This window comes from Cebidichthys violaceus, unplaced genomic scaffold (assembly GCF_023349555.1).
Source record: "Cebidichthys violaceus isolate CVI_PGR_0920_01 unplaced genomic scaffold, fCebVio1.0.p SCAF_3, whole genome shotgun sequence".
NCBI classification, from domain to species: Eukaryota; Metazoa; Chordata; class Actinopteri; order Perciformes; family Stichaeidae; genus Cebidichthys; species Cebidichthys violaceus.
Window position 1 is genome coordinate 5,066,081 of NW_027176483.1, and position 15,297 is coordinate 5,081,377.

General features: G+C 43.9%; 1 protein-coding gene across 1 annotated transcript in view; it reads right to left on the reverse strand.

Annotated features, from left to right (window-relative positions):
• si:dkey-82f1.1 (DENN domain-containing protein 2A) overlaps positions 1–15,297 on the reverse strand; it is a 33,331-nt gene that overhangs the window by 7,922 nt on the left and 10,112 nt on the right. The window contains exons 2-9 of the mRNA XM_068722940.1: positions 9,783–9,869; positions 5,386–6,417; positions 4,046–4,173; positions 2,577–2,689; positions 2,275–2,472; positions 1,896–1,989; positions 994–1,044; positions 513–700 (exon numbers count right to left, since the gene is read on the reverse strand). Of these exons, the coding sequence (XP_068579041.1) occupies positions 513–700; positions 994–1,044; positions 1,896–1,989; positions 2,275–2,472; positions 2,577–2,689; positions 4,046–4,173; positions 5,386–6,417; positions 9,783–9,868 (1,890 nt within the window). The 5' untranslated portion in view covers position 9,869. The remainder of the gene's footprint in view (positions 1–512; positions 701–993; positions 1,045–1,895; positions 1,990–2,274; positions 2,473–2,576; positions 2,690–4,045; positions 4,174–5,385; positions 6,418–9,782; positions 9,870–15,297) is intronic.

Below are 15,297 nucleotides of genomic sequence, written 5' to 3' on the forward strand. Positions count from 1 at the left end.
TGTGTTAACCTCTTCATAATGCTGATCATAAAACTGTAGTTTCACTATTGTAGGTAAGTAACGACTATAGCCAAAGGTAATTCAATGAGAGAATAAGATAATGGTACGTCTTGTTAACATCACACTATTGAGGAGTGTTACATACGAGGTAATCTACTGTAAACACTTTCTTTTTCTTGTATTTTTCCTGGTGAAAGTTGTTTGCATCTTTTCTTTAGTCAGTAGTAAACATCACTGCTCAGATATCACTGGGATATTCATTTTTGTTGTTGCATAAAACCTGCTGTTGCTGTTCTCATAAGTGCACAATGTTCTGTGCTCTTCTCAGAAAAGTCCATTCCAGCTACTCATAAACTAGCATATAGGTTTGAATTATGACCATTGGTCTGGTTGGAAAGTAGACATCTATTTAAATAATAATATTTACAATAATGTCTTCTTTTCGGCGGTAAAATTTCCAGTGTCTCATTTTGGTAAAAATGTGCTTCAGTCACATTTCTACCCCTGTTTACCTTGAGGGGGAATTGCTGTGTGACTTCTGGCAGGTACGGGACTCCAGCCTTGGTTTTGTGGAGCGCAACAACGATGAAATACTCAAAGAGTTTCCTCTCCTGCAACTCCATCAGATCCCTCTCCAAAGTGCGGTACCGCCCCGTCTGCCTCAGCATGGACTGGACCGACACCAGCCGCTGACTGTGGGCTGAGGACCAGAGAAACACACATTTCATGTAAATAGTGTCATGTATGCATATACATGACAGAGGTCAGTGTTAGGCCACCATGTAAGGCATTCTGCAGTTACATCTGTGTATATTTTCGATGTTAGATATACAGTGGAACAAAGAAAAGAAAGAAACTGATCTGAATCGGTCATTGTACAAATGCTATTGTGCTCATTTGTAACTAATGACATAGATACAGATCTATACACTGCTTGGCCTCCCCAAGTATAAAGCTACTGCAAATGCATGCATTCATTTTTTCGGTTCTCACCTTTTAATTTCTCCTCTGTGTCACTTTCCGACTCACTGTTCTCATCCGTCACTAAATTAAAGAGAAGAACGAGGGAAAAAGGAAAAACAGAGTGTGAGCAGAATGCAAATGACAATCACAGGGAACTCAAAGCACATGGAATTTGCTCTCATTGCTTTCATTCTTGCCGCGACGACGCAAAACCACCCAGTCCTCTGAAACACGGGTCAGTCTCAACTGACCACAGAATGTAACTTTGCCCATAAAACTAAGTGGATACACATGATTGCTACTGGAGACAGACCTGTAAAGTCGTTCTGGTCAAACTGAGAGCCAGAAGAAAGGTAGCCTGATGAAATGTGTCTGCAGTGGGTAGAGTGTGCTTGGGTGCATCACAGGATTTATTGATTTATTGTATTCATATTTATTTATTTTTAGCTGTTTACTTGTACACTAATACACTCTTGATGCTTGCATTCGTTAGTGTGTGGACATGTGTTAGTGTCGCAGTGACAGCATGTCTTTCATGTTCTTTGTCCTCTGCCTAACTTGTGTGACCCTCCGTGTCAAACCAGACAATTCATTCGAAGATTGTTACTTATTCGAGAAAGTGCCGTAGCACATGACAAAATTGTGAAAATGTTAGCGTAAATGTCTTAGATTTTAAAAACATTCCTGGATGCAAACCAGGATCTGCACCTGGATCCGTTCTCCCACCAGAAACTAATCACTCGTTTCTTGGCCCATAGCCTAACTTTCCACCAAATTTTATTGAACTCTGTTAACAAGCGTATGAGACATCCTGCTAACTAACAGACAAACACAAACACAAAAACAATGTAAACAGGGAGTTTGACTAAATCCACATTTGATGTAAAAGCAAAGAAAAGGTCAAAACAAGCAACTTCTGTGGCCTGCCTCACCTCTCCCTGAGCTGGACTCTGTGGACTGAGACACCCTCTTCATTCGCTTCTTCCCTCTTCGCGCCTCGAAGATGCCATTGATTTTCAGCACCATCTGCAGGAGGTAAAGGGAAAGAAATGTCCATCTCTAACTCCTTATACAAATAAACCAAATCTGCCAGGCTCCTCGCAAGATCATTTCAATACACCTTCTGGGAGGCCTTCCTCTGGGGCACACTTCACACAAGAAATATCCATCACAAAATGTTTTCCCTGCCTTACTCATCCCCAGACGGCAGCATGAGTGGGCCACTCCGAACTTTCCCCGAGCAGTGCACCGGACCATAAATCACAGACAGAGCAGCGTGAGCTCCGTGAGAGGCCTCTCAGACTCCCATACCTTGGGGATTTTCCTCCTCCTGCGATTGTACGGGTCTCCAGAGAGACAGGGGGTGTCGTCGGGGCTGCTGGGTGTGGAGGGGGGGCTGATTCGAGACGGGGAGGAGATGCCAGTGTCCCTGCCGGTCTTGCGTAGCTCCAGGAGCTTGAAGCTTCGCCGTTCTGAATTTTGTCTGAAGAAGCCAGGCTTGGCGGAGAGCTGGGGAGGGCAGATGATGAAAAACAGACATGTGGAAAGAAATTTTAGTATAAGCTCTTCAAATCTACTTTGTTTTTTACAGTAATGTGTTGTCGATCAGGTACCTTAGTTGGCGTGTCAGGGACAGGAGATGAGGAGGCAGGTGAAACACATTTGCTTCCTAAAAAACTTCTCTCCAGCTCTATATCTTCATAGGGGTTCTCCTTGGATGGAGGATCTTCAGAAGAAAAAACATTTGTTTCTTACAAAACTAAAAAATAAGTGTCACCTTGAATTCACAACAGCTTCACACAAGCGGTATGACAAGTATTTGTTTTTTTCCATATCAGTCATGTTTGTTTTTTTCCAGACAATTCCTACTCCAGATGTGCAGAGAGCTACCTTAGGCAGCAGTGTGCTTACCCAGCTCATACGTTTCAACTGTGATTAGAGGCTTGCACTGCTGATGCTAAGTGTAACTCTAGCCACCAGTCCTATAAGGATAAGGAGAGAGAGAGTTTCATTTTCCAAAACCTCTTTCTCTCTTTGTATCCGTCTCTCTGTATCTCTCTTCTGCTCTGCTCTATCAATCCATCCACCAGATGTGACCTGTAGGAGTCGGAGGATGAAGAGGGACGTTCAGTTCTCCGCTTCTTCTCCCTCTGAGGAAACCGAGGGATCAGCGTACTGCTTTTTTTTTGTTGACATTGCTGGCCGACGAGAACGTCACACTAATCCCCTCGGTGTGTTTGCGTGCGCTGTCAGCTGCGCACATGCAAGTTTGCGTCCGTCATCGAGACGTGCGTCTGAAATACGTGTGCCGGTGACAGTTGCTTTCCTCTCAATCTGAAACGGGCATGTGGATTATGTGTTGAGGGAAAGCTTGTTTGCGTGTGGAGGTTGATGACAACACCACGAGGACAACACAACTGTTCATCACTTGCTATATCTCTGTCAGCAATATTGAGTTCCTTCACCCGTGGGACCCTGATGAGTGTTTGGTGAACAATGTCAGAGCGTTTTAAAGAACAACACCATTGTATGGAAGGAGGAAACTATAAAAGGACTCCAAAATAAGCTGCGGCATCACTCAAATATAACTTAAGTTCACTTGACTGTTGCAAGCAAGCAGCACTCATTACACAGCAGTCTCTGGGATGAAAACCAAAGACACATTGAAGCAATTGGCAGTAATGTGCCATGGCCCTAAGCCACTCAGATGCCCCCCCGCTGCACTGACAATCACAGTAGCCGACCTCAGCTCCAGCACGACCGCACACAACGCACACTATTGTGCGTTGTGAAATTAAACAGGCTCTAGGTGGGGTTGGCATAACCCTGCGGACAATAAGGTTGGAACGTAGGTCAAATTTCCACATGTCATTTTTAATAAAAAAAGAAGCAGCGTGGCTCTAAATTAAAACCGGAGCAGAGTAAAGACAGCTTGGCCTCTTCATCACCTCTGTTACTCAACTTTATGATGCACACTGATATGAGAAATGAAACTAAAAAGGGTCATGCAGAGTATGAAGGCTATAGAAAACAGGACAACCTACCTACGTTTGTGGAAGATTCCAAAATGTATATAGCTTACCTATTATATCCTCATAGACATTCTCTTCTGATAAAGTGCGTGTAAGGCCCAGTCTGGACTGAGCGTACCAGTCCACCCTGCAGCTTTCTGTAGACGACTGGAGCAGATCCTCAAATTCATAGGACTTCCTGCTTGGACAGAGGATTACCACACTTTAGGAGAATTGCACGCCAAATAGGAAAGAAGAAGAGGAAGGAAGGGTTTTTGAGTGTTCCTGCTGATACTTTTAAGAATGTTTGATATGCCAAGCAGGAAAACTGATGTTACCATTTGCTAGTTGCCACATCTGAATGACCACATCTGTGTTTCATCACCGCCAAAGATTAAAGCCCAGTACGATGAAGAGCACACAAGCATCTGTGGAAGCGCATACTGCATATACAATTAAAGTAAGTTGCCAAATAACGGCTATTGTAAGCTTTACAAAAGTGTGATTAATGGCAGAGCTGTTGGCATGGCATTGGCTGAAGCTATAGGTTACTATACTACACTGACAAATCAGTGTAGTTGTTCACGCACACAAAAATGCACACTAAGAGAAAGACGGCCTGACCAAACAAAGGGCTTGACACAGCACACTTGAGCAGAGTGAGGCCTCCACATATGGTATGGAATGTAACAGATCCAAGCCAAGCTCCAAACAAGAATTCAGACCACTGAGAAAGTGAACAATAGATGTACTCCAATGCTGCAGAGTTCACGTTATTGTTTTCCTCACAGAGCTCCGTTTGTTCCACTGTAACCATCTGAATTTGAGTTCTACTTAGAAGACATGTTAATTGCTCCTGGCAGAATGAGTGATCCAGATTCTGGATCAGAGTTAACACTTTACAAGTACACACATATGAACATTTACATAACTCCTCTGTGATAGCCACATGCTTTGCATTGCATAATTTTTTTACGGGCAATGCTCGAATTCTTGAAAAAGCAAAAAGGGCCTCTTTGACGTGACTCACACCACTCTCTTCCAGGAGACTTTTGGAAAGAGGAATGAGTTCAGTTGATGTGTACATTCCTCAGATCCAACCAATGACCTCATTCTTTGGGATGTTTAGAAACAGGATGATGTCACCGGTGCTTTTGATTTACAGCAGATGGGGGTGATGTTTACCTCAGTGTTTGGTGGTGATGGTGGGGGGGGGGATGAGCAGAGGATACACAAAGCCATCAATGGATAATTCTGATTCCACAAGCAACTTTAAACAATATATTTTTTGGGGAATTTAGCTTTGGGGTGAAGACAAGAAAGCTTCAGATGTGTGTCTGCCATAAAAGACTGATCGTCAACACTATTCATGGATGCCCATATGCTTTATTCTGTCTTCTTATTCTCTTACCTGTTACTACTGTCCCGGGGTTTGTCAGCCCAGGGTCTCCTGCAAACTCCAGGTGGTGGGCACGTGGGTAAAGGTGGAGGAGGAATGGAGGGCAAAGGGGGCAAGTTCCTCCTTCCCTTCCCCGAACCGGGCCCCGAAGCTGGGGTAGTGGGGGGCGTGTGATGCTGGAAGGTTCTCTGAGGTTTAGGTAGAGGGTTTATGGACGGAGCACCTGGCTCACTGTATACGTTCTCTGGATCCCCCTCCCTCCTCCTCCTCCGCGACCCGCCAGGCTGAACAACGTCAAAAGTCCCAAAAATGGGCTCGTTGGCTCTCTTTTCTGTTTCCTCCAGCTCCTCCTTTGAAGGAGGGCAGAAGTAATTACCTGGAAATGCCAGTGAAGGTCTGTCAGGAACCTCCTTTGTTGCCTTCTCCAGTTTCTTAACATGAGTTAAAACACTTTTCTTGTCTTGGGGTTGTTCCGTTGGCTTGGAAGCCCGAAATCCCCTCTCCAGGATAACTTCTCTGTCCTTGTTTGTTGGGCCCTCTGGAGACTTAGGCCTCGAATCCCCCAACTTTCCAACATTCTCCTTCCCTGAGTCCTGTCTGTCCCAGCTGACAAACCTCTTACTATCTGTCCTTTGGACCTCTGAAGCTTTGAAATCCTTCTTCCTCACTGTCTCAATTTCCTTCTGTGTCGTGCTCAGTGGACATGTCCCTGAAGAGGTCAGCGGGGCAGGCTCCTTTTTGCCCTCCCATTGTGAGATCTTATCACGGATGCTGGCGGTCTTTACTGCCGCTGGGCTCTTGTTGTTCAGCTTGCCACACAGCCCGTTCTCCATGTTGGGAGTCCGCGGGTCGCTGGTGGAGGTGGCTCTCCTGTGAGCCAGCATGGTGTCAGGAGGACCCGGGCTGAGCAGAGGGGAGAGGGGACGCTTGGTGGACACAGCGGTGTCCCTCCTGTCTCTGTCCCCTGGTGACCTGCACACCTCTTGGCGCTGGGGCACCGCAGACGACGGAGCCTCTCCAACCTTCAAGCCACAGCACTGGAGCCTAGAGGAGAGCCACACTCAGAAAAGTCAACATACACACTTGACATTCTTGCTTAACCCTTGAAAGGGTTGGAAACGAACCGCAAGTGTCGTACATGTACACCCAAAGCTGCTAAGTCAACTCTATATATGGAGACAAACACAAAACAACAGGAAAAGTGTACAAATGTATGGTATTGTTTCCATTTGTGTCAAAATATAGCATTAGAATTAAACTTAACATGTTGATAGTAACCCTTTAATAAAAACTGCAAATATTAAGCAAAAAACGCGCCAATTAAACAATGTAATTCATAAAATAAATTAAACTTCTGCAATTCAAACTTGTTTGAAAGTAGATTCAAGACAATTTGTCAAACTAGAGCTACAGCATAAGATCTGAAAACCTAGCTGAAAGATAGATTTTCATACATTAATATCTTACAAATCCAGACTGAACAAGTTTAATAATCCCATGCGAATGATGTTTGACATTAAAACGTATAATTCACAACAAAATATATGATTTCATCATCTTAAAATAAGATATTCAAGCGTTCCTGAATTGCCTACTTTGCGGTAATACACTAAGGCTTATATGAAGATTAACATGCAATCTCAAAACGGGATTGCGGGAGGGAACAAGAGTAATCCCAAAGAAAAAAAGAAAAACATGCAAAGAGTCTTCTCTTGGTAAGAGGACAGCGCTAACCACAACTGATGCGCACCTAATTCAAACCAGACAAACAGAGGGAGAAAGTACACTGCACAGTTGTCAACTCTAATAATTTATAGTGCAATTATTTTCATAGAAATGTCAGTTGCTGCTTTCGTGTGTACATCGCCAAGACTCGTGCTCCCCATAGCTCTTAAAATTGGCCACGCAACGTGAGCACTTACAATTACGTCCAAATAGATCTTTGTTTTATGAGGTAAACAGGAATTCTTGTTAAAAGAGCTTAGACGTCTGTATGGTGCCTCTGTTTCAGCGGTGAGTCACTCCTTGAAGATAACTGGGTCACGACTGCTTGAACTCTGGGTTCCCGGGTCAAAGTTTACAAGCTACACACACACACACACACACACACACTCAGCTATTTCTGGAGAGGAGATAAAAGTATACACAGAAGAGGGGAGGGGCCGAAGTGTAGACGTGCAACTCTTCTTTTCTACTCCCAACCCTGAAATCTTTGCTTTGGCCTGAAGACCATTCATCAAAGGATTGAATTTCCAACAAACGGAGGAAACGTGGCCTTGCTGGGTGACTTCTGATGACATTGCTGGATGTGAAAACCAACAGTCATGCAATCCAGAGGAAATCTCAGGGGGAAATTAATGAATCAAGTTTCCTCAGAGACCGTTGGGGAAAAAAAGAAAAAAACTTTCATGTTGTACCTATGACCAATAAGGAAACCAAATAATTATCCTTTAAATTGCTCTGGGTTTTATTAGTTTGGCCCCTCTCTCCCTTTCCTTCTCCTTTTGTTTCCCTCGGTCGAAAAACCTGTTTTTTTAAAGCATGAAGCGACAGAGACGAAAAACTAGGTCAGACAGAATAGCCAAGTGAAGGAGAACAGGAGCAGGCAGGGGGAGGATAATTAATAGTGTATTTACCCCAACTAAAAAAAAAAAAGTGTGATTGTGTTTGTGAAAAGAGAGAAAGAGAGTTTTGCCAAGGATGGGTGTGGCCTGGAGATGAGGGTCATTGAGGGCGGAAGGATGGAGAAGGGGTACAAGGGCACAAAAGCATCTCTAACCAGCAGAGCCAACACGAGATCAGCAGATAAGAGAAAGGCTTTGAAATGAACAGGACAAAATAAAAGAGGCACAAACTAACCTTGTTTGATTTTATTCCTGCATATCAACGTTTAACAGTCTCCAAAGGGAAATGTACTGAGTTTTTGAGCAACGGTAGCTACAGTAACATGACAGACCCTAAAAGCAGCGGTTAAACCTTCCACTAGACAACCCCTGTTATTGACACAAACCAAAATCCCTTCATTACAATCTAAATGGCACTAATGAATATTGCAAGGATGACAGAAGGGACTATAGAGAATGGTCATGGAGGCATTAGACAGTGGCAGCAGGGGGGCAGTAACAGTATCTAGATGCCAGATGGCCAACTCTGCCCTGCTCTCTAGCCCTGCTATTGTTATACTGCTGACCCCAATGGAAAGGGGTGTGTCCAGCTGGCTTAAGAGCAGTACAGAACTATGTGACGGTTATGGGAAAGTGCCGTTTAGGCCCAGGCAACATGCGGTGGAGAATGTGTGGAGGTATAAGATGACGGAGTAAAGTGAACCAGTGAACAGGCTCACAGCTTTTGTAACGTCCTGCAGCACGTGGAGGACGTGTTAGTTTCAGAAGTGTTAGTTTCAAAAGTGTTAGTTTCAGAAGTGTTAGTTTCAGAAGTGTTAGTTTCAGAAGTGTTAGTTTCAGAAGTGTTCTCCCCAAATGAAAGTTGAAGGATCTTTAGGTCACATGGCACTCAGATGGCAAATCTGTTATGGCATATTTTAAAAAGGTGTTTAGTAATGTATTTACATAAAGTTTTGGACTTTCGGTCTCTAGCACAGGTAAAAAAAAAATTTAAAAAGACGTTTGACCCAAAAATTTTAATAGAGCAATTTTTTAACACAGTTGTGGTTATTTGTACTGATAATTCCATCCAAGGTTTTCACAATGTGGCGGCTGCAACTACAACCAAACCATCAACCAGGCATAGCGAAGGTGCCGTTTCACTATTCTTTAAATTATGATGCGAGACATGAAGACACTTGTTTTGACTGGCTTTATATTTCTAGATTGAGTGCACGCAATCAGATAATATTAAGTTAAGGTTGATAAAAGTGTTAACTTTCCTGTCCGTGTTTTTGCAGCCCACCATCCTTTTGGTAAAAGACTAAGCAGCTGCATCACACCTCCCTAAGTAGATTAGCCTGGACAATTGGACTGTACCATTCCACAACAGAAAGAGGGGTGTTGTCAGGAGCCTTTACATCTGCACCACAGCGGAGAACGTCTTCACACCCCTGCAATTAACTATGGACTGGCCAGCATGGTATATATCATGCAGTTAGGAGCTGGGGAGGCAGTGGTCCTTGTTCAGAAGAGCAGTCACTATGCTGGTTTAAACTAAGCTCAGTTTAATTATGTTGTATTTAGACTTTAGTGCAGTTATGTTTATATAGATATTCTGATTTGTCACTTTGGCTTGATTTTGTTACCCATCCTAATTATTGTAAATACTATGTAAATATCCCCATTTTTCTCACTTTACCTGCTCTCCCATCTTTATGGGAATTACCATATATTTGCTGTAGCACCGATATGTTGGACACTAATTATTACATCAGAAAAGAAGTTGTTTTTTGAGGCACCTACCCGTTGACTGATTGGTAGATACAGTTGTCAGAGTTTGTACAGAGCAGCAGGGCCCTCCCACCGGTCATGGTGCTAGCAGCTGGCATCCTGCACAGTCACACAAAGACAGACACAGTCGGTTAGCACAATATATCTGGATAATGGGGTGAGTGCATAGCGTGGATGATAAAAGTTTGTTGAAACACATGTGAATGCAGAGCAGACCCAAATTTCAGTTTATAGGTCAGGAAGTTGCAAAGAAAAACACTCACAAGTCAAACTGTTGCAGCGCATAAACTTAGACAGTTCAAAATATTCCAGCTTGTGTTTCTTTACTAAATAAATATGGAGATAATACATAAAAATAGGCAGACATACAGACTGACAAATGAGTTAGGTCAAAAGAAGAGCTGCTTACCCAGGACTCCCTTAGGGAGGGAAGAATTCTAACTACTGTGTGAATATAAACTACCAAATAGTTTAAACGTCTCATTTCTGTGGTAAGCAAAACAAATTTTCCGAACCAAGCAGCAGCGAAGCAGACCTCACAGGTTTCACACCATCCCTGCAAAACTGGATTGGAGGACACAGCTGAAAACAAAACTTCAACAGTCAAGACGCATTAGGGTCCAGCACCTATGTGGCATTATAGAAAACTTCTGAAATATACTAAAACTCCACATTGTAATATAATTAAGCTCCATTAGGAAAACATAACTGAAAGCTGGAAGCCAGACAAGGGCACTGAGTTCCACTTTTTAAGGTTATCACTCAATGTCTGGTCTTTTCCGGAACAGATTTCTGGAGTATTTTCAAGACAAGAACTGCGCATACATTCAGTTTTTGCACTTCAAGTCCTCTCTCCGCAAACTCTCCTTACGTTCCAGAAAATAGCTTCCTTAATGTGGTGGTGTGACGTCCAGCGCTTCACATTTCTCTCTGCTCTTTATTACGGACAAGTAGTGCCAAGGCGACTGTGAGGGGGGAGAAATTATTACTTGGTGCATTTCTCCATGTACAATGAAACCAGATCCACTTGGAGCCACAGCAAGACCATCCGTATGTAACATCGAATTAGAGTCGCCGGTGCACAGTGCTCATGAGTTGGCCTATAAACGGTTGTGGAGGGTTGGCAGGGAGCTAAAGGGCCTAGCCTCTGGCGCAGATGTGGTTAACATAGAAGAGGGGGAAAGGTCAGGGCTAACTCCGGTTGGCAGGTATTCACACATTTGTTCTTAAGTAAATTCACCGAGACACTAATACATGCTTTGCCACCCGGCTGCACACTCAAACGAAAAACCTCATATAAAAACACACCTACAGAGATCTACACATCCTGCCAAAAACTTCATACTCCAGACCAAATTATGGATGTGTGTGCATGTGTGACTTCAACCAGATGTGCTGGGATACTTCAGGGTATCTGTAGGCCGTTAAACATTTCCTGTGCACAGCCTGGACCAAATCCCCCCCCCCCCGATCTTCTCCCAGTAAACCTGCATTATCTAACCGTGACACTTCTCTCCATTGCCCGCTGACTATGTCGAGAATGTGACCCTTGTTCAGCTGAATTCCACAAATGGTTGTTCCAACTGGCAGTCAGAAAAAGAGCCACAATTTCGGTGGATTACGTAAAAAAAAAAGAAAATTGCAGCCAAATAGCTGAACTCTTCCCTGAGTTAACAACATAATTGGCCCTCTGGGTCCAGTGTTTTGGAATTACTGCGGGATTTTCCTTTTTTCTCTTCCAGAATGAAAGAACAAATGGACACTACGCAAAAACGTTGCGGTCTCGTCTGGTAAGAAGTAGACTAAAAGTACAATGTGTCATATTTTTTTTTTTGCTTTTAGTTGTGCTCACAGCTCAACTTACGGCCCTCCATTGCTTTGTCTTCAGCCCCCCCATCAGCCCGAGGCCTAGCCCCCCCAGAGAGAGGCGGAGGAGGAGAGTTTGCGTCAGCCATCCACCGGCCTGTAGGCCCAAATTATTTTCAGCTGTGAGCCGAGCAGAGGTCACATGTTTGAAGGGAAACATCAACCGATTTTTTTTTTTCCCCTTCCTCCCCCCCCCTCCTGATTCCTTTCTCCTTACTAAAAATCCAACACAGAAATGAAGAACAGAAATGCTGCGTGGAAAGGAGGGAGGGCAAGGGGGACTGTAAAGAATGTATAGAGCCTCCTAGTTTTACAGTTTAATTTTTCTCTAGGTTGGGGAGGGTGTTGGATATCACAGGGGGAGAGGAACGATGGGAGAGGGGGGTTGGGGAGACAGGAGTTGTCAAAACTAAAGAGGAAAGTGGATATTGCAAAGAATAATACAAGTATACTGTTGCCCTGTGAAAACAGTGTCGGCTTTTAGGCTGTCCCATTTCACTGTTTGGAGCCCCGGGGCCTAAACAGAAAGTGCTGTTCAGTGGAGACTCTAGTGCCTTAAAAGGTCATTTGGTATTTTCACACAATTCTGTCTGAATTCAAACTTGACTCGCACATGCAAGACAGCGCTTTACCGCACCCGCCTGAACCTGAGAAGAAGTAGTGTGTTCGCGTCTCGTAAAAGCAGTAAATTTTGACAGCATTGCCAGTTTTACAGCGTTCGGTTACTGAGGAAACTCTTTTTCGGGAGCAGCGAAGGCTTTTGTCTCCTACAGCTATTGGCAACTATTGTTAACCCTGACCCTCAGAGCAAGATGGCCACCATAACAATGCAGAGGCTGAGGGAAGCCATCTGCTGAGGCCAATAAAAACATCACGGGAAACTGCTCCTTCAGCCTCAGCCCTGTGAGGTGTGACAGGCCGTGGACACTGTGGACACTGTGGCAGAGGAAGTGGTGCTGTTCAGCAGCTGGGTGGAGAAGATAGCAGCGGAGAATGTGTTAGAATGGATATAAGACACAATATCTTTGATGTTTAAAAGAGACAATTTACATGAATATTGAGTCCTTCATTCCTTCCATAGTACCTTCTATACCCAGAATCACCTGCTGACTCGAGTTGATTTTATCTTATTTTCCTAAAGACCTTCAGATACAAAAAAAACACCGATATATTCCATAAAGGATAGCCTCCGGTTCTGGCCTCAGATGAAAACGGACTGGTGCTCGGTGAAAAGCACACAATCTTAATTGCCTTGAAGCCTTTACTAGCTAGAGATAGCAGCAGTCGGGGTCAGATGCAGGGCATCAGAGCCAAGCATCAGTTGCATAACAAACCCTGCGGGAGATTTCTCTCAGCGGACGGACACTGGGTATCTGGCCATGGACAGATTATTACAGACACACATACCACAGAGAGAGAGGGGGTTGTTTGCCGTTTGTTTAGGCTTAATGGCTGAATCATGGTGTTGTGTTGATGTAATGAATACGATCTCAGTTAGCGACAAGCTCCACCTATTCTAAAATGTACAGTTAAGTGGAGGAAAGTAATCAGTGGGGAGTTTGTTTGTGAGCAAGTATGATACTAACGAGGGGCAACTTTGGTGTTTTTAACCACATGTGGGTCAAACATTGCCAGGTTTGACCCGAGGGTAGCGCTGGAGGAACCATGGAATACCTGCATCCAAAGAGCTGATCCTCCTCTATACAGCGGCTATCATGGGACATATCAGCTCTGCATTTTCGGACCGTTGTCAGAAGGCAAATATAATTATAACCGTTCTGAACGGCCATATATGTGGAGGCAGGGTGTAAAACCTGTAACAAAAAATGTAAATATGGAGATAATGGTGCATATTTCTATCCAGCCTCTCATGGTTTGTACCCTTTAAAAGTGACAAGAAGAAAAAGAGAGCTATAGAGAGAGAGAGAGAGGTTCACACTCTGCTTACTTTCTCATCTCCACACACCTGGCCAACAGCTGTGTGAAGTCAGTGTGAATCCCAATCTGTTCAACCATCTGACAAACACTTCTGATGAAACATCTAGGCAGCTTTGACAGCTTTAACAGAGCTTTGGCTCAGCTGTTCGTTGAGCTAAATGGTAACTAGAGTGCTGATATGCTAATGTTTTAGCATGTAACATACAAATGTGTACTGATAGAACTATAAGGAATGAATTGATTACTTCCATGAGCCTCAGAGGAATCCTGTCGGACGGAAGTACTGAACTAAAGAAGGCAAAAGATGAGGAGTCATCAAAATAACAACGCATCAGGACAAAGGGATGGACAGATGAACAATCGACTGACAACGATTCTGACAATTTCATTCTAAGGAGCCATTTGAGATGGGATGATTATGATTAGTGTCATGGTCAGAGATACACATCTAGGGACCCTAGATGGCTATCAGACCAAGGGTCCCCCAAACACCAGGTCTCCATAGACCAGGACCCTACATTGACTCCAAACTCCACATATCTGGCACCCCGTGTAAACTAAATATTATTTGGTCATAGAGCTGTAAATGAATCCCTGATTCATAAAAACGTTTGCACACTTGCGTACAGCTTGTTAGCCTGCACGCAAATTACTCAGCGGCCCACACACGCAGGCCTTTCATAGATGACACTTGGCCCAACTGGTTTTTGTTATACTGAACTCAATGTTGGATTCATAAAAGGAATAAAATAATCAGCCTGGACTCATACAATGGCAATGTGATGACACACCACATTTTCCACACTGAGTTCCTCATGCTGAGTCAGTTATGAGTTAGCTTAAAACCGCTCTGTCAGCAGGACTGGTGACACGTGAATCCTTTTGTCAGTGATAAACTATACAAAATATCTCTCTAATACTCTTTACAGTGCTTTGTAAGTGTGGACAATATCAACTCAGACAGTGATATTGTGAGTCCGTCTTTTTGGTCTGTATCTTTGTTGTTGAGTTTCATTTTAAGTGTTAACTCTTGGTGATAATCTGACAAGGTTTTGCTGCATGCAGGTGGTGCTGTCAGTGTTTGCTAGCTAGCCTTATCGGGCCTTTGAATTGCTTGTCAGCGAGCTGTTGGCTGGCTGCTGCTGCTGCTGTAGTGCTCTGGAGGCCTGCCTGCCTGCCTCTCCCCAACAGCTGCTTCTCATAAAGATTTCATCCTCCCCTCTATCCCTCCGTCGTCCCTCCATCCCTCTGTCCAGCCCTGCAGAAACAGCTAACACCATGACATCACCGTCCCTTGCTTGTTCTTCCCTAAAACTGCTCTCTCTTTTTCTCTCTGTCATTTCGAAATACCTAAAAAGGGCAAAGTCGCTCGCAGCCCACGCTGCATTTCACACTTATCGGGACATGGAGTCACATAGAAAAAAAAAAACACAGAGCGCAAACAGAAATAGGCAGCCCCTAAACCACTCGGCGGCTTATGATTGACGTTTAATGTAAAACTGGGACAAGGAGAGAACACGATAGCTCAAAATGGGAATTATATACAGCAATGAAAGAAAAAGATTATTTATTTTCTTCGTTTTCTTTCTGCACCCATGTTGAGTTAAGGACCCTGTCCCCTACTATAGCATGTGCCAAAGCCTTGCCTGCAATCAATTTAACGCAGCACTGCACATTTAGCCGGCTCTCTCTGGAAACTGCAAACAGCAAACTTGGCTGCTTT